This window comes from Megascapheus bottae, chromosome 23 (assembly GCF_031878675.1).
Source record: "Megascapheus bottae isolate mThoBot1 chromosome 23, mThoBot2.hap1, whole genome shotgun sequence".
Classification (NCBI taxonomy): domain Eukaryota; kingdom Metazoa; phylum Chordata; class Mammalia; order Rodentia; family Geomyidae; genus Megascapheus; species Megascapheus bottae.
In genome coordinates this window covers 24,123,640-24,142,758 of record NC_143531.1, presented here as the reverse complement: position 1 = coordinate 24,142,758, position 19,119 = coordinate 24,123,640, and the positions used below count along the sequence as shown (strand labels likewise).

General features: G+C 41.0%; 1 protein-coding gene across 1 annotated transcript; it reads left to right on the top strand.

Moving 5' to 3' along the window:
- The first annotated feature begins 1,935 nt into the window (after window positions 1-1,935).
- Window positions 1,936-14,775, top strand: Tmem184c (transmembrane protein 184C). Its single transcript, XM_090356870.1, has 10 exons — window positions 1,936-2,151; window positions 5,450-5,580; window positions 5,669-5,705; window positions 6,558-6,763; window positions 8,496-8,570; window positions 10,082-10,175; window positions 11,907-12,019; window positions 13,143-13,242; window positions 13,679-13,850; window positions 14,033-14,775. Exons 1-10 carry the CDS (start codon window positions 2,029-2,031, stop codon window positions 14,296-14,298), a joined length of 1,317 nt encoding a protein of 438 aa, XP_090212996.1. The 5' UTR covers window positions 1,936-2,028; the 3' UTR covers window positions 14,299-14,775.
- Window positions 14,776-19,119: the final 4,344 nt, after the last annotated feature.

The window sequence follows — 19,119 nt, the reverse complement described above, 5'->3', positions numbered from 1 at the left end:
GTATGCATCTCACTTTATGGTTTCCTCCTTCCCTACCTCTTTTCTAATGGTTCTAGAACTTTAGCTTCCTCTAAGGAATTCTCATTCTAACCCATATGTAAACAATGAGTTATGACACAATGAGAATGTTATGAGAAGGGAGTCAAGGTTCACAAGCAGGTGGAAACAGTATGCTCATGTGGAATTAAAAAGTGGGTATATCTTTAGAGGTAGTATGAATTCAGTTCATAGAAGGAAGTCTATATTGTGTACTAAGAAGTAAATGGTTATACATGTAGAGTGGGGACTACTTTTCTTTTTTTTCTTTTTTTTTTTTGTGGGTTATGAGGCTTGAACTGGGCCTGGGTGCTGTCCCTGAGTTCTTTCAGTTCAAGGCTTCCACCCTACCCTTGAGCCAATAAGTAAAGGCTCAAGGGTAAATAAGGCTGTAGAAAAACCCAGACTTTGGCCACAGCACATACACAAAGACAGGCATTTAACAGCAGTGCCCCCTGAGGCTCCCTTCCTAAGTGTACACAAATGGTGAAGGACTTCCAAGTAATATGTACATTAAGCAGAAATTCACAGGATGGAAAGTGCTGATAGATCAAATACATAAGTGCCAGAGAGTCAAAGAAGAGACCAGCTCTACAGCTTACTGGCTCCACGACCTTGAGCAAATGACTCAACCACTTAAACATTTTCAATTCTTTAAAAAGCTACTTCTCCCTTAAAAAAAAATTTTTTTTTTTACGCAGACCAACTGATATTACAGCCAATGAATGGTACCAGTGCCTGTTCCCCCCAAAAACGACAATAATTATATAGGGCACCTCCACATGGCCAGCAGCAATAGGACTCTGTGCTATTGATTCATGGGGGTTTTAAGATTCTAATTGCCACTTGTACAGAAGCCTATAACGCTAAAAGCTCTGAGTGTCTAAAACATAATGCCAGCCTTCTGAATCTTACATGAAGGAGACTTTTTTTTAGCACAAGTTCCCAATGTAGACATCCCGTATTTGTGGTTGCTTCAAAAATTGAGCTACTTTTTTAGACTGAACCTTCTGCAAAGCCCAGAAGTGACGACACAGCTCCCTCCTCGGGCCTCCGGAGGACTGACGTGGGCAGCGCCTTCCCTCCCTCCAGTCTTCGCTCCAGAACCTCCGCTCGGAGGACACTGGCCTTCCTCTCTTCAGCTCTGCGGTAAGGGCCCCTCACCAAGACTCTCTCTGAGCTGGAATAAGGTGAGAAAGACGTCGGGGTGGGTGTTCTTCAAACATCCTCAGTTCCTACAGCTTCACAACACGCGACTACGCGGCCCCACTCGGCTCTCCTCGGCTTCTGTTCCCGCTCACCCGGGTACGCAACTCTACGGCCACGCCCCCCCGGACGCGACCAATCAGAGACAGAAGCAAGCCGGATGGGGCGGCCTCAGTTTGACGTTGACAACCAATCACCAGCCTCGGGCAGCAGGGGCGGAAGCGGAAGCGGTTTCCGCAGCCCGGGTTTGGCCTGGAGTTCCGCCGTGGGGGCATGTCCCGTGCGATTGACTGAGGGAACCCTGGGGCCCCGTCTTACCGGCAGAGCCGGGCGGCCGGACGCCTGCCAGCCAAGGAGGGAAGGTGTTCAGGCCCCCGAGGGAGAAGAGAACAGGCCGGTAGCCGCGGGGCAGAGCCGCCGGGGGCAGGGTCTCTAGAAGGCCGATCCCCCGAAGGCGCCGCCGTCCTGGAGGCCATGGCGCCGGCCGAGCTGAGTGCGATCCCCAGGTGAGGGCCGCGGCCCCGCCCGGCGCCTCCAGCAAGGTCAAGCCGGGCAGCGGCGGGTCGGAGGAGAGAGGATGCGGCCCGCCCTGCTCCCTGGCAGTAAGACCCCGGGCGTCCGCAGTTGCGGCGACGACACAGGGCCCCGCGCCGGCCCAGGAGGCGGCTCCGGCGGTTGGTGAAGTCACCGGCCCCGCCGCTCTCTCTCCGAAGTACGCGAGTGGACGACCCCGCTGGAGAACAAGCCCCTTTGTCCGCGCTGCTTGGAGCTGATCTATGCGAAAACATGCCTTGCACGTGCACCTGGAGGAACTGGAGACAGTGGATTCGACCCCTAGCTGTGGTCATCTACCTGGTGTCCATAGTCGTGGCGGTTCCCCTGTGTGTGTGGGAATTACAGAAGCTGGAGGTAAGAGGGATCCTGCCCGGTGTTTGCCCGGCCTTCCATGTCAGGCTACGGGTGAAGGAAATACTGAGCATTACTCGTATAGCTAGCTGCCTGGTGTCTCAGAAGCCAGGATCTGAGGATCACAGTTGCATGCCACCCCGGGCATGAGACTCATCTCCAAATTGATCACCAAAAAGCTGGATGGAAGTCGAGCTGTCGCTTGAGCTAGCCTTGAGCACAAAAGCTCAGGGACAGCAGCCAGGCTGAGTTCAAGTCCCAGGGCTGGCATGTGCACGCACGGGCGCGCGCGTGCGCGCACACACACACACAGCCAGGCTGAGTTCAAGTCTCAGGGCTGGCATGTGTGCTCACCCACGCACGCGTACACACACACACACACACACACACACACACACACACAAACAAAACTGTGAAATATACCCATCTGTCAATTCCCTGAAGGGATCAAGTAACTGTATTCCTGACATCTGATGTTCAGATACTGGACAACTAGATCAAATAAACTACCTTGAAAACCTTGTATTGAATTTCATTAGGTTTTAACCACTTTCCAGCGCAAAAGGATACTAATTGACTTTATGTCTGCTTTTGAACTTAATGTCTTACTTTTACTCAAATCCAAGTATTGCAGAAAGTACCCTGTGTTTTTTATATGCCCAAATCCAGGTTTTGCAGAAAGTACCCACTGTATTTTCTATGTGTCATATTCTTATTGTGACATCAATAAAGTACTTCAAGCTGGAAACCCCCAGGTAAATAGCTAAGATATGCTTACTCTGGAAAAATGTAGAGTGAACTTTAAATTATAATCAGAAAGTTAATAATCAAAACTTTTATGGGGACACGCTTATTTTGGAAGAGCTACTACAATACCTCACTTTGTCTCATGATGGAAATGAACTTGTTACACAGTTAATGTATCTGGACATTTAGGTTTTGTATGTACACTAAATCATTTTTTTGACATTCCTTGCTGACATAGTCCATAGTCCTCCTAAATGTTGCATGTTAACCCTTTATATTAAAAATATCTTGTTTGTTTACTATTTATGTATTTGTATTTGTCTGCAAAAACTTAGTGTAATATCTTTTTAAAAATTAACTGACAATCATACACAGATGTATTTTAACACAACTGGGTTTTCTTACTTTTAAACTATCCCTTCAAAGTATGTTATAAAAACTTAGTTATTTTTTTTCTTCCCCAGAAACAGTTTTGTTCTGTAGCCTAAATGATTAGATTATTTATTCACTCATTTTTTTTTTGTGGTACTGGGGGTTGAACTCCCATCAATTCAAGCTTTTTTGTTTTATATATATGAAAACTGAAGGAGAAGAATAAATGGCTAAAGTGGCACTGTACTTTCTAGGCAAAATCATTCCATCATTATCTACTAAATAAGTTTGCTCAAAATTATAATATATCCAGCAAGGTTTAAGGGAGCCTTAACTACTTATTACTATTTGTTTTTTAAATACCAGTGGCATATTTTTTTTCTTTTATAGTAACAGCTGAGAATTGGACTCTTCAACACCTTGTATGTATATGCTTGAACGTAAGGTGTACTTAATGTTCATGGATATTTTGGATGAAAAATATTTGTCCTTTCAACCATAGCTCACACTGAGAAGTAGGGGGCTGAGGTAGTAGAAGACAGAAGGATCCTATAGCTCATATCCCATTGTCCATAGTGGGACAAATTCTCATACATTGGAGTGGCAGTGGCCACTTCATCTTTACTACTGAAACAGTTTCCCTCGTGCTTTTTCTTGGAGTGCTTGTCCTTGAAATCACAAATGCTAGATGCTCTCATCATGACACTGCTCTGTAGAAAGCTCACCATGCCTCGTTCTTACTACCCACAGAGTTTTTAGGTTAATTGTCTTTCTTTTGGGAAAGTTAGGCCCAGAAGCGCTCTTCATTTGTCTTTATTCTGTTTCAAAGAGTTTGGCCCAGGGTGAGTTAAATGGCTTTTTTCTTTCTTCTCTTTCCTCAAGTTACCTTAGGAAAATAAAGTCTACTTATCTCTTCATTTTGTGTGCCAAATAAACAAAAAAACTAACTTTGTAACTACCGGTCTAAGATAATGCTGATGATAGCTCTTTATCATACAAGGGAAAATTACTGTGGAACAGGATTTTTAAAATTTGGCATGACTATACTGTAATAACTCATTTCCCCAGTCACTTGTTTTATGATTGTTTGCAGCAGAACTTTCACAGTATGGATGCCTGGCTGTTGTTAGTCAAAACCACATTGTTTAAGTCTACTAGCAGGTTCTACTTTTTAGACTGATAGTCATAAAATAAATGTAAACATTAAAACTGAGTGGCAGTACTGTTCTTTTTTTTTTTTTTCCTTGAACTCTGGTCCTGAGTACTGTCCCTGGGCTCTTCAGCTCAACATTAGCGCTCTACCACTTTAGCCACAAAGCTACTTCTAGTTTTCTGCTGGTTCATTGGAGGTAAGAGTCTCACTGACTTTCATGCCTGGGTGGCTTTGAAGCTGATACTCAGATCTCAGCTTCCTAGGTAGATAAGATTACAGGCTTGAGCTACCAGCCCCACTGCCACTGGCTTGTTCTTATATTCTTAATGCTTAAAAAGCTGATATAGTGCTGGACTCTAGTAGAGCTCATGCTTGAAGTATGAGCTACTCAGGGTTGAGATCCAAGGATCTCAATTCAAAGCCAGCCTGGGCAGGAATGTTCATTAGACTCTTATCTTCAATTAACTACTAGAAAGCTGGAGGTGGAGCTGTGGCTCAAGAAGTTAAGTTAAGCTAGCTTTAGGGGGCAGGGGGCAGGGGGGAGAGGTCAAGGACAATGCCCAGGTCCTGAGTTCAAGTCCCAGGACCAGCACAAAACAAAAAGCTAATATAAGCGAGGCACCAGTGAGTGGTTCATGCCTGTAATCCTGACTACTCAACAATTGGAGACCTAGATCCCAGTTTAAAACCAGCTTGGGCAGAAAAGTCAAGACTATTTCCAAAATAATCAGGGGAAAAAAGGCCAGGTGGTAAGAGTCCCAGCCCTGAGAAAGTTTGAGGGGCCAACTGGCCCCAGTACTGTGGGAAGGAGGAATTACAGAAAGTTCAGTGAGGTAAAAATGCTTAATCTCATGAGTAAAGATGGTCCCCCTCCCTCCAAAAAACACAAAGAAGCTGTTTTGTTTTGAAGATTAAATATTGAATAATACTAAGCCTTACTAGTAAACCAAAATTTAAGAAATGAAAATGTTTTGAGCAGTTTAGTTTCGATATTAGAGTGTTTACTAATGTGTTCTTCTGTTTCTTCAGGTTGGAATACACACCAAGGCATGGTTTATTGCTGGCATCTTTCTGCTGTTGACTATACCCATATCCCTTTGGGTGATTCTGCAACATTTAGTGCATTACACACAACCTGAGCTACAAAAACCAATAATAAGGTCAATCTTAAGGTCTTCATTCTACTAATGCTGTCTTGACCTATTTCGTAAATATGACAGAAATGTTTTTGTTTTGTTTTCCAAATAGGATTCTTTGGATGGTACCTATATACAGTTTAGATAGTGTAAGTATGTTTCCTTTTCATTTCACTTAAAAACTTGTTCGACAGTAAGGACTGTACTGCATGTACAGGTGCAGGTGGCTTATGCCTGAAATCCTAGCTACACTGGAGGCTGAGATCTGAGGATCAAGGTTTAAAGCTAGCCCACGCACAAAAGGACCTGAGACTCTTTTTTTTTTTTTTTTTTTTTGCCAGTCCTGGAGCTTGAGTTCAGGGCCTGAGCTCTGTCCTTGCACTTTCTCAAGGCTAGAGCTCTACCACTTGAGCCTCAGCACCACTTCCGGCTTTTTTCTATGTATGTAGTACTGAGGAATCAAACCCCGGTCTTCATGCATGCTAGGCAAGCACTTTAACCACTAGGCCAAACTCCTGGCCCCCCTGAGACTCTTATCTCCAATTAACTTCTAGAAAAGGGGAAGTGGGGCTTAGCTCAAGGGTAGGGCAGTAGCCTTGAGCTGAATAGCTCAGGAACACCACCCAGGCCCAGGGATAGGGTAGTAGCCTTGAGTGAAAAAGCTCAGGGACAGTGCCCAGTCCAACTTCAAGCCCCAAGCCCCCCCCCCAAAAAAAAAAGTAATTCAGCTTTCTCTTCCTGTTCATTATTTATTCCAAACTCTCCCCCCTCCCATTTTTTTTATCTAAGATGTTTATTGCTTTTTAAAGTTCCTTTCACACTACATTCAATTCCTAGGAAATCAGACATGCACTTCTATCTCTCTTCCCGCCCCCCTCCAAATTATCCAGTAGCTACCATAATGTATGTGTCAAGATCTTGGTTTAAATATTAGCTTAAGGTAATGAATTGTGTGGTATCTAAGCTGTAACTCTTTTAACACGCATTTTTTCCCCCCACAGTGGATAGCTTTGAAATACCCCAGCATTGCAATATATGTGGATACCTGCAGAGAATGCTATGAAGCCTATGTCATTTATAACTTCATGGGATTCCTTACCAACTATTTAACTAACCGATATCCTAATCTGGTATTAATCCTTGAAGCCAAAGATCAGCAGAAACATTTCCCTCCTTTATGTTGCTGTCCACCATGGCCTATGGGAGAGTAAGTATGTTTGATTTATATTCCTTCAGTTTTTGCAGTCGGCTCTCTGGAACATAAACAAGAGGCCCTAACCAGTTTAGTGTGTCATCAAATTTGGAAGCTAACACTTTTAATGTATATATCAAGGTTTTTTTTGTTTTGGATTGGATTTTTTGTATTCATCTAAACAAAAAAGTTCAATAGTATGTTATAAGAGATAACCTTAGAAATATTTAAATCAACATCCTTTTCCAATTAGGGACCAAAGTCTCCATGCAAGATCAAATAGCAAGTTTTAAAAGACTTAAGGAAGCCAAAGTGGCTGGTGGCTCATGCCTATAATACTAACTATTCAGGAGGTGAGATCTAAGGATTTCAGTTCAAAGCCAGCCCAGGCACAAAAGCCTGTGAAGTGGCACTGTGGCTCAAGTGATAGAACACTAGCATTGATCTGAAAAGCTCAGGTACAGCGCTCAGGCCCAGAGTTCAAGCCCCACAACTGACAAAAAAATAAATAAGGGGGCGGGGGATAAGGAAGAAGAAAAAAAAAAGAAAGAAAAAAACTTTTAAAAGTCAGGTACTGGACTGGTGGCTTATTCCTGTAATCCTAGCTACTCAAAAAGTGGAAATCTGAGAATTGTGGTTCAATGCTAGCCTGGGCAGAAAATCTGTGAGACTTTTATCTCCAGTTGAAAACCAGAAGTAGAGCTGTGGCTCAAGTGGTAAAGTGCTAGCCTTGAGCAGAAGCAGCTCAGAGACAGTGCCTAGGCCCTGAGTTCAAGCATCTGACTAAAAATTTACAAAATGAGGGTTTAAAGGAACTTGTCTAAATGTAGTCAGTAAGTTTGTCAAATGACAGGCAGTTTTATAATGTGCAAAAAACTGGCAGCTTTTAGGAAGTAGACTTTTTTTTTGGTTGGTCATGGGACTTGAACCCAGGGCCTGGGTAGGCAGTGTTGCTGAGCCCTTCCACTTCAGGCTAGCACTCTACCACTTTTAGCCACAGTGCCACTTGTAGTTTTCTGATGCTTAATTAGAGATAAGAATCTCACAGACTTGACTACTGAGGCTAGCTTGGAACCACAATCCTCAGATCTAAGCCTCCTGAGTAGCTAGAATTACAGGCATATGCTATCAGAGCCCTACTACTAGACAACATTTTATGTACATGGGTTTCTGTTTACTCTCAGGGACTGTGTTAGCAGCATTCTGTCAGGGACAGAATTCCTGAGATAAGTAGCTTGTTAAAAGATTCAGTTAGCTAGATTCGGAGACTTTAGTTTGTGATTGCTTGGCCACTGCTTTTAGCCTTCAGTGGCTCAATTACCATGGTTAGGAGGAGACCTTTTTGCCTCCTGGTACCCTAGAAACACAGAACCTCAATTTGTCCCTTCAAAGGCCCACTCTGTGATCAAACTGCACCTTCCACCAGGTGTCACTTCCCAAATGTTACGCCAGGTCTGAGGCTTTTAGAAGACATTGCAAGTCTAAACTCAGGCAGGAACTCACCTTTGTTTCTTTTATTCTGTGTTGCACTATTCTGGAATTTGAGGGTGATCTTTCAGAAGATAGAGTTGTCAAATAGTTTCAGAAATGGTACTGTACGATCATTTCTTTGCCGTCTCTTCTGCCATCTAATGGATGACTAAAATTAAGGAATTGACTATAACTTCGTGTCATTCGTCTACATAATGTTAACTTGGTAGCCTTGAAGGTGAGTAACTGGAATGCTAAGTCGTTTTTTCCTTTCCAGAGTATTGCTGTTCAGGTGCAAACTGGGTGTGCTGCAGTACACGGTTGTCAGACCTTTCACCACCATTGTTGCTTTGTGAGTGTACATCTTAACGTGACTATTTAAAGAGATACTTAAATAGGGAATAGCTGAGTAAAAAAAGTGTTAGTTTACTTAATAGTACAAGTCTAGTCTGCCATTAAAAGCCACAGTATATACAAAGACTTTTCTGCTAAGAAAGAACATATGATAAAGCACTATGGAGGGGGAAAAAATTTTAGAATGTTAGTTTATCCAGCTTTACAAAAACTATTGCATGAAAATAAAGTTTAAGGTGGGCACCCTTGGCCCACATCCATATCCTTGCTACTCAGGAGGCTAAGATAAGAAATTCAGGTAAAAATGGATGTCTGCTACCTGGCAGAACTATCTCTAAAAATTCAAGAATTGTTTCACCTGATGGTAGTACATTTTATCCAAATGGATTCGGATGTTCATGTTTTCTCCAAAACCATTTTTGGGGAAGTGCATCCTGTGTTTGATAGTGAAATTTCAAATTAAGCAACATAGGTTTTAAAATAATTTTTTTCTTAGTTCAATATTTGGTGTTGCCTTCAAATTAGTGAAATGTAAGAACATTTCAAAAAACTTTTTCTCTTAATTTTTTTTTCTTTTTTTTTTTTTTCCAGTCCTGGGCTTGAGCTCAGGGCCTGAGCACTGTCCTTGGACTTTCTCAAGGCTAGAGCTCTACCACTTGAGCCTCAGCACCACTTCCGGCTTTTTTTTTAATCTATGTATGTGGCACTGAGGAATCAAACCCGGGTCTTCGTGCATGCTAGGCAAACACTCCACTCCTAGGCCAAACTCCCGGCCCCTTTCTCTTAATTTTTGAACTAACTCTAACCAAATTCATGTGAACTATAGGATCAATCAAATAAACTGAGTTCTAAATTTTAATGAGGATTTCATTGTGTTATTTACATAATTTGTTCAGTATGTTTTGACCATCCTTGCTCCATTACTCTGTTGTCCCCACTCCCACCTTAGCCCTCCTTGTAATCTTTCTAGTGACTGCTTAAAAGTGAGTTTCTCAGGACCTTTACATATGTTCATCCACTGTACTTTGATCATGTTCTCCCCAGCCCCTTCCCCCTTCCTACCAACTCTCCTACCCACAGTCCTTCTTGAGCTCTCTCTAGAGTCTTCATATGGGAGCATGTAATATTTTGACATCTTTCTCCTATCTGTTTGTACCTACCTGCCTGTTTGCCTGCCTTCCTACCTACCTACTTACCTCCTTCCTTCCTTGCTTATCTACTTTGGCTATGTTGGTTCTAGGGCTTGAACTCAACAGGCAGATACTCTGCCACATGATCCATACCCCTCAGCCTTTTTTGCTATAGGCTTTCAGATAGATTCTAATGCTTTTTGCCCTGGGATGGCCTTGACCAGAATCATCTTAACTCCACCCTCTAAGTAGACATATCTATCCAGGTAAATCCCACCATATCTAGTCCAACTTACGAATTTAAGTAGTATTGTCATTTTATTTTAAAATCTGTTTAGCTAATAATAATAAAATTGCCTTATTTTTGCCATTTTTTTAGAATATGTGAACTGGTCGGTATATATGATGAAGGGAACTTTAGCTTTTCAAATGCTTGGACTTACTTGGTTATAATAAATAATATGTCACAACTGGTAAGTAAAGCTTCATTTTCTTTTCCCATTCTTGAAATATTGAGTCTAGCATATGGCACACTCTGTAGCCCACCCAAGCTGACCTAAAATTGCAATCATCTGTATCTTCTTTCAAGTGCTAGAATCCTAGCACCTTCATTTGTCTTCATTGTGCTTAGTTTTCTAAAATAAGTTATACAAAGCAATTGATAAACTAGCAGCCTTATAAACTATAAAGATATATAGTGCCTTTTGTTGATTACTTGGTGACTTACACGCTGACCTACTGGTCATTTGTGGTCATTCATTTGTGGAATAGCAGTGTGGTGTCTTGAATGTAAGCACAATACCCAATACCCTAGTAAGGAAAATATACGCACACTAGGAATAGTTAGTAAAAGAAATAAGGGCTAATTGGAGTTTGCAGTTTAAGAATGAGAAATTTTTTTTGGGGGGGGGAGGGCAGGCAGTTCTGGGGCTTGAACTCAGGGCCTGGGCACTGTCGTTGTGCTTTCTCAAGGCTAGCACTCTTCCACTTGAGCCACTGTGCCACTTTTGGCTTTTTCTGTGTATGTGGTACTGGGGAATTGAATCCAGGGCTTCATGCAGGCTACACAAGCACTCTACCACTAGGCCACGCTCCTGGCTTCTCTTTTCTAATTCTAAAGGAAAATTAAAATTTGGGTTTTAAATGCTAATGTTCTGAAAACTGAAATGATCTAGATTCACAATTTGGTTGGGAGAGCCTAAAATATGTTATTTAAAATCTTTGGTTAATGCTTTCAGTAGAATGATTCAAATGCAGTGGCCCACATGTGCAATATTAAAGCTTTATAATATTAAATGGCTATATATCCAAATGTTCATCTTCTTGGTGAGCAGTGTGATTCTTGTTATTTGAATGTCTTCTAAGGAATTGTCAGAAGAATTTTTGTCATGAATATGAAGCCTATTAGAAAAGGGGCTGAGAACAATCCAAGGCTGATTGTGACTGGTTGACTGTAAGTCTTTTGACTGATATACTAGGGAGTCATTAAAATACTTGAGTAAAGCACCAGTGGCTCATGCCTATAATCCTAGCTACTGAGGGAGAAGACGCCTCAAAGATCAAGGTTCAAGGCCAGCCTATGTAGACAAGTATATAAAACTCCATCTCCCATTAACCAGCAGAATGTAGGACTAGATACATGGCTCAAGTGGTAGGACACTAGCTGTGAGCAAGAAATCTAAGCAAGAGGGATACTGTGTTGCCCCGTGAGGACATAAATAATATTAGTAATCCTATGTAATGTATAGAAAAGATAGGTAACTGAACTTGAAAGTGGCTGAGAAATGTTTAATTTGGTTCATAGCAAGTGTTTAAGAGCTAGTATATAGCTGGCAGTACAGATTAGGGGCTGAGTGCCTGCCTAGTATGCATCAGGCCCTGGAGCTCAGTGACTGACAAAAGTAGAAATGAAGACATTGGATCAGCCAGAATGAAAAAATATATGACTTTCAGACATAACCACTGACTCTGTAGTGGTTTAGCATATGACCTAGTCTCCCATATAGGGAAATATCAGAAAAACTTGTCCTTCAGGGTTATATGCTAGTCCAGATTAATTTAGTCTTTAAAATAAACATTTGTGCTTTATTTTACAACTCAGTTATAATAATTTCATGTAGTATTTGACATATTACTCTGATTTATAACCTTTACTCTTATTGCTATATTCTATGAATAAGCTTAAATATTAATTTTGTCTCTAGTTTGCCATGTACTGTCTCCTGTTGTTTTATAAAGTACTAAAAGAAGAGCTCAGTCCTATCCAACCTGTTGGCAAATTTCTTTGTGTAAAGCTGGTGGTTTTTGTTTCTTTTTGGTAAGTATTGCTTTCTGTTCAAGTCTCATTATTCTAAATGGCAATATTTAATGATGTGAGGAAGTGTTCATCAGAAAAATTTTAAAATACAAGACTGGGGCAATGCCAGGCGTGGTGGCTCATGCCTATAATCCTAGCTGCTCAGGTGGCTGAGATCTGAGGATCAAGGTTCAAAGCCAGCCCAGGCACAAAAGGACCTGAGGCTATTTATCTCCAGTTAACCTATAGAAAACAGGAAGTGGGGCTTGGCTCTAGGATAGGGTGGTAGCCTTGAGCTGAAGAGCTCAGGGACACTAGGCCAACAATAACCACAAAAAAGAGTGGGGCAGGAGATGTAGTTCAGAGGTAGGGCACTTAATATTATGAAAGACACTGGGTTTAACTCAGTAAGGGGAGAGGAGAGAAGGCAGGAAAAGAGAGAAGGAAAAGTTTAGTAAAGGATCAAATAGTAGCACATCCTAGAAACAAGTACAGAAATCAAGCAAGATATAAATATAAAAAGAAAAGAAAATCCATAATACTCTACCAGAAAAAATTGAATCTTTTTGTACAATAAGTCATAATTCTTTGTCAATAAAACCAGATGACAATTTAGTTTTTGACTTTTATTTAGTATTAATTTGTTCATCAGTCTTCTTAAATTTTTTCACCATTACAACACTAAAGTGAATTTTCTTAAGAACTTTCAAAACGTTCATCTACTTCATTATTTGCTGTTGCAATTAACATGGGAGATGTTCTTAGTTATATTTGAAGTGTTCTGTTATGATTCCATTCTAAGTCAGACCCTTGTCTCTAGCTACACTTCATACAGGACTTACAAGACTGATTTCAAAATAATTCAATTGCTTGTGTATACTTAAAACAAACATATAGACTTTATATTCATCCCTAAGTACTGAACTTGTGAGAATGCATAATCATAATGCATAATTCATCTGTAAGATTGCAATAGAATAAACTTGTAAAGCAATAAAGATTTTCTGTATAGATGCAGTTTATTCAGGAAGATGCTATGAAGTCAGGGTGGTAGTGATTAAGTTTTTTTAATGACATATTTTTAAAACAATTGCTCATTTTATGCTTGATATAGATTTGGCGTTTACCTTTTCCTAATATATAGGCAAGCAGTAGTTATTGCTTTGTTGGTAAAAGTTGGCGTTATTTCTGAAAAGCATACATGGGAATGGCAAACTGTAGAAGCTGTGGCCACAGGACTCCAGGTAAGTACTGCTGTCTCCAAATTCTGCAGAATTCTATTGTCTCATCATAAGGATCTTCATGTGTTGACCCCACTAATATTAGAGGTCATTTTCTCTCTACAAAATAAGGATGACAGTAGAGCCCTAGAGAAACTGGCCATAATTACAGAATTGTAACAGAATCAGGAATAGAATCTGGGTTCTTATTTTTCTTAGTCCATGTTTCGTTCTGCATTTTTCCTTTCAGTCCTTAGATTATAGATTGGAACACAATGTGCCTTGCTAAGAAATTCTTGGTTTCAGTATGTAGATTTTGAAGTAAAACTGTATGTTGAAAATAGGAAAATGAATACAATCTGAGAGAAAGGCTATTAATACTTTAAGTGCCTATGGAAAGTACGTGAGGAAGAATGGCAGTTTGTGAAAGTGGATTTAAGGTCTGTTGCTGTTGTTGTAGGACTTCATTATCTGTATTGAGATGTTCCTCGCTGCTATCGCTCATCACTACACATTCTCCTATAAACCATATGTCCAGGAAGCAGAAGAGGGCTCATGCTTTGATTCCTTTCTTGCCATGTGGGATGTCTCAGACATCAGAGATGATATTTCTGAACAAGTAAGGCATGTTGGTAAGTACCACTTAATTCTTCCAAAATGCACAGGTTATTATAGGTCTCCTACTAGAGCAGTTCACTCATTAAGATACTTAGGACTCAAGTTTGGGAAGAATGGGGGAGAAGGTTGAGCATGGTAAATTTATAATGGTGAAATGACTTCTGGTTAATTTAGACATTTTTATATTATTTTAAAGGACGGACAGTTAGGGGACATCCTAGGAAAAAATTCTTTCCTGAAGACCAAGATCAAAATGAACATACAAGCTTGTTATCATCATCATCACAAGATGCAATTTCTGTCGCCTCTTCTGTGCCACCTTCACCCATGGGTCACTACCAAGGGTTTGGACACACTGTGACTCCCCAGACGACACCTACTACAGCTAACATAGCTGATGAAATACTTAGTGACACTACAGAAGGGAATATAGAGCCTTCAAATAAATCCATGGACTCTTGAACAATGAAGACGCAAACTGCTACTACCCTGTGATTTCACTGCCTGGTATCCCACAGCTCAAGATTTTGTGCTTGAGACAGGTCATAAATGATGGGGAAATGTCAACACAAAGATAGTGAAAGCCAGGTATACCTATTGGATTTCTGTATGTATGTGTTTTGTATATGACGAATAATCAGTCTAAATTTAGACTTAGACTTGATTTCTTAACCTTAGAGTATCACATACTCAAACCATAGAAAATGACTACAGCTGAATGTTCCTGGCATTACATTACTTATCAAGAAGATGGACAAAAAAAATGCAATTCTTCCTACTACTGCTGCATGAATATAATGCTCTGGACAGAAAGCAAATTCAGAAATACGAAATTAGTGGAACTTAACAATAATCATGTGCCATTTAAGCTTACCTAACAATTATTTCTCTACTTCTCAATTGAATGCCTTTCAATAAATAATTTATCATTTTCTGCAACTTCTATGTCTCGTTCTATAAACGTAAGCTTGATATTTTACTTTTTTTTTCATCAGTGGTGGGGCATGAACTCAGGGCCTGGGCACTGTCCTTGAGCTTTCTTGCTCAAGGATGGTTCTATACTACTTTGAGCCAGCACCACTTCTGGTTTTCTGGTAGTTAAATGCGGATAAGAGTTTCATCACCCAACTTTCCTACCAAGCTGGCTTTGAACCACAACCTTCAGATCTCAGCCTCCTGAGTAGTTAGGATTACAGACATGAGTCACCAGTGGCCCTGCTTACAAAAATTTGATTAGGGACAAAACAAAACATATCAAAACAACACATTTTCCCATAGTGCTATTAAAAGTGGCAGCAAAACTGGGTATGGTACCCCACACCTGTATGCCCAATTATTCAGGAGGCAGTTTGAAGATCATGATTCAAGGCCAGCCTGGGTTTTGAAGTTAGTAAGACCCCATCTCAACTAACATAAATTGGTCATAGTAACACGTGATTTCCAGCTACTAAGGAAGGTGTAGGTAGAATAGGCTTTGAAGCTAGTCCAAGGCAAAAATGAGACCTATCTGAATGATACCTAAAGCCAAAAGGACTAGGGGTGTACCTTAAGTTGGTGGAACACTGCCTAGAAACTGAGGTCTCCATTTCATATTCCCTAGTACATCAAAAAATGTAAATTGTAGGGCCGGGAAGTAGGCCTAGTGCTTGCACAAAGACCTGGGTTCGATTCCTTGGAACCACATACATAGAAAAAGCCGGAAGTGGTATTGTGGCTCAAGTGGTAGAGCTCTAGCCTTGAGAAAACCCAAGAATAGTGCTCAGGCCCTGAGCTCAAGCCCAGAACTGCCAATAAAAATAAAAAATACAAATTGTAGCTAAATGGCACATTCATTGTAATAAAGACATAAGTATTATTTGGGAGAAATCTGTTAATTATAGAGTATTTATGAAGCTATATTTAATAATTTATTCTAAAAGGGAAGTGCTACATACATACAGTATGTAGCAAATAGTAAGGATCAGTTGTTTATGAAAAACTGAATGGGTCCCAAGTGGCTCATGCCTGTAATTATAACTGCACAGTAGACAGAATGGGAAGATCTCAGTTCAAGGTCAGCTTCGGAAGAAAAGTTCACAAGACCCCTTTCAACCCATACCAGACAAAGCAAAACATACCTATCATTGCAAGTTATGTTTGAAGCAGAGAATGAAGTTCCAGGCCAGCACAGGCACACAAATCAAAGCTAGATGAAAGGAGTTATGATGAACCTATCACCCCCGCAACAATGGGAACCTGAAAATTATTGGATCATGGTCGAGACAAATACTCAAGCAGGAATTAAGATCATATCTCATAAATAATCTGAGCTGATGCCTGTAATTCTAGATAGTCAGGAGGCTGAGATCTGAGGGTTGCATTTCAAAGCTGGGCACGAAAGGCTTGTGTAACTTATTTTAGAAAACTAAGTACAATGAAGGCAAATGAAGGTGTAATCTTAGCATGTAATCCTAGCACTTGGAAGAAGATACCAATGACTGCAATTTTAAGTCAGCTTGGGTGGGCTACAGAGTGTGCCATATGTTAGACTCAATATTTCAAGAATGGGAAAAGAAAATGGAGCTTTACTTACTTACATATTTATTATAATCAAGTAAGTCCAAGCATTTGAAAAGCTAAAGTCCCTAAAGACGAATTGGAGCTTTAGCTTGGTGGTAGAGCAATAACCTTGAGTGAAAAAGTTCAGGGATAGCTGGGCTTGGTGGCTCAGGCTGTAATCCTGGCTACTCAGGAGGCTGAGGATCACAGTTCAAAGCCAGTCCAGGTACTAAAGACTGTGAGACTCTTCAATTAATCACTAGAAAAGGGAAAGTGAGGCTGCATGCTCAAGGGGTAGGGCTGTAGCCTTGAGCTGAAAAGCTCAGGGACAGTACCCAAGCCTAGAGTTCAAGTTCCATAACCCACAAAAAAAAAAAAAAAAAAAAAAAAAAGTTCAGGGTCTGGGAGTTTGGCCTAGTGGTAGAGTGCTTGCCTAGCATGCACAAATGCCTGGGTTCAATTCCTTGGTAATACATACCTAGAAAAAGCCAGAAGTGCTGAGACTCAAGTGGTAGAGCTCTAACCTTGAGAAAGTCCAAGGACAGGGCGCAGGCCCTGAACTCAAGCCCAGGACTGGCCAAAAAAAAAAAAAGTTCAGGGATAAGCCCCGAGTTCAAACCCCATGACTGACAAAATAAAAGTAAGAACCAGGGATAGATGTGTGGCTCACTGGTTATTAAGCTCAAAGTCTTCAGTTCAAATCCCAGTACTACTGCTAATTTGCTTTTAAAGGTGCTGGAGGTTCACACCAATAATCCTACCTACTCAAGAGGCTGAGATCTGAGAAAAATTTGAAGCCAGCCCAGGCAGACATAATCCTCAAAATTCTTATCTTCAATTAGCCAGCAAAAAGCCAGAGCCGGAAGCATGGTTCATATGGTAGAATACTAGGGAGCCATAAGTCAAAAAAGGAGCAAAAGCACACACAAGGCCTTGATCAAGAACAGTAGTAGTGTGCACACACATAACACCCGAAACACAACAAATGTTGGATGTTGGCAAGGGTGTAGAGAAATGGAACTTGAACTGCAGATGAGAATGTAGACTGGATGGCCATCATGGAAAATACTAGGTTGGACAGGTTCAAGGTAAAAAGGACAAGAGGGTTTCTAAGGAAATTAAAAGTGAAATAAAATGACTCAGCTTATACTTTTATGGCATCTGCCCTCCCATGCTCATTAATTGAAATATTTACCATATCCAACAATTTACCTATACTTGTCTACTGACAAATGAGTAAAGAAACTGGTTTATCTAGACAAGTATTTTCAGCCTTTAGAATGATCTTGCCACCTGGCAACTCAACATGTGAAGTTCAAGAACAAGATAGCTGAAAGAACATTGATCAGTGAGAAAGTGGGGAGATGTACTCAAAAGACACAACGCCAACTTGAGGCCTTACAGGAATCAAATGTTCTGTATGAGGAAAATGTTCAGTCATATTGAGATTGGAGCTGCTCTTGCCACAAAATGTTACCCTGTAGTTCAGTATAACAACCCTTTTACTACACCATAATGTTACATAGATCTTTACTGCAACAAAAAAAAAATTTATTGCTGGTTTGTGTAATAAGTAATGAAACTAGGTAATTCAGGGCTTATCTTTTTAGAATACTTCAAATGACTCAAGGAGGTTTGGGAATGTGGCTTAGTGGTAGAGTGCTTGCCTGGCATGCATGAAACCCTGGGTTCCATTCCTCAGTACCACATAGAAAAAGCCAGCCGGGCGTGGTGGCTCACACCTGTAATCCTAGCTACTCAGGAGGCTGAGATATTAAGATCGATGTTCAAAGCCAGCCTGGGCACTAAAGTCCATGAGACTCTTATCACCAATTAACCACCAGAAAACCAGAAATGGCGCTGTGGCTGAAGAGGTAGGTAGCCTTGAGCTGAAGAGCTCAGGGACAGTGCCCAGGCCCATAGTTCAAGCCCCACAACTGACCGCCCCCCCCAAGAAAAAGAAGTGGCTCTGTGACTCAAGTGGCTGAGTGCTAGCCTTGAGCCAGACAAGCTCAAGGACAGTGCCCAGGCCCTGAGTTCAAGCCCTAGGACTGGCAAACAAAACAAAACATGAGGGCTGCTGGACACTGGTGATCATGCATGCCCCAGTACCAATACAAATAAAACCACACAAGGCAGCAGCAGCATCTCCCTACTAATCTCTACACTCTACAAGTCTGTAAAACACAGATACTTTATTTCTTACTATGCACCCAAATTAAAACTTTGGAAAAAACTGGCTTAGAATTAACCCATTTTATTTATATCAGCTTTTAATTGTTCTTTTCCTAGTACAGTCGGGAAACAATGCCTCCTGAAGGCTGACTTCCCTCACCCCTTTACTCTGATACAGTAAGTGTCTAGAAGAAATGAGCTCAGGATTTAAAACCTTGACCTTGGGTCTTCAATGGAGGACGGTTCTCAATAATGTCAAGAGGCATAAATACTTCAAAGTTTCCCTATTATACATTACAGTATGGTTCTGACCAGGTGCGTGTGCATGTTTGCACACATGCACGCCTGTATGTGTGGTCCTGGACCTTGAACTCAGAGCCTGAGTTGCTCAAGGCTAATACCACTTGAGACACTGTTCCAACACAGTTGCATTGGTGCTTGATGTTTGGTGCTCAAATCTGGATGCTCAGATCTCAGAGTGGCTAGAATCATAGTGGTGAACCACCAGTACTCATTTTATGAGTACATTCCCCCTAATTCAAATAAGAATTTTGTACTAGGTACTCTAAA

Coding starts and splice junctions, on each gene's coding strand:
- Tmem184c (XM_090356870.1), top strand. CDS start 2,029: ATGCCTTGCACGTGCACCTGGAGGAACTGGAGACAGTGGATTCGACCC. Junction 12,020..13,142: donor GTGGTTTTTGTTTCTTTTTG/GTAAGTATTGCT, acceptor CCTAATATATAG/GCAAGCAGTAGTTATTGCTT. Junction 13,851..14,032: donor TGAACAAGTAAGGCATGTTG/GTAAGTACCACT, acceptor ATTATTTTAAAG/GACGGACAGTTAGGGGACAT.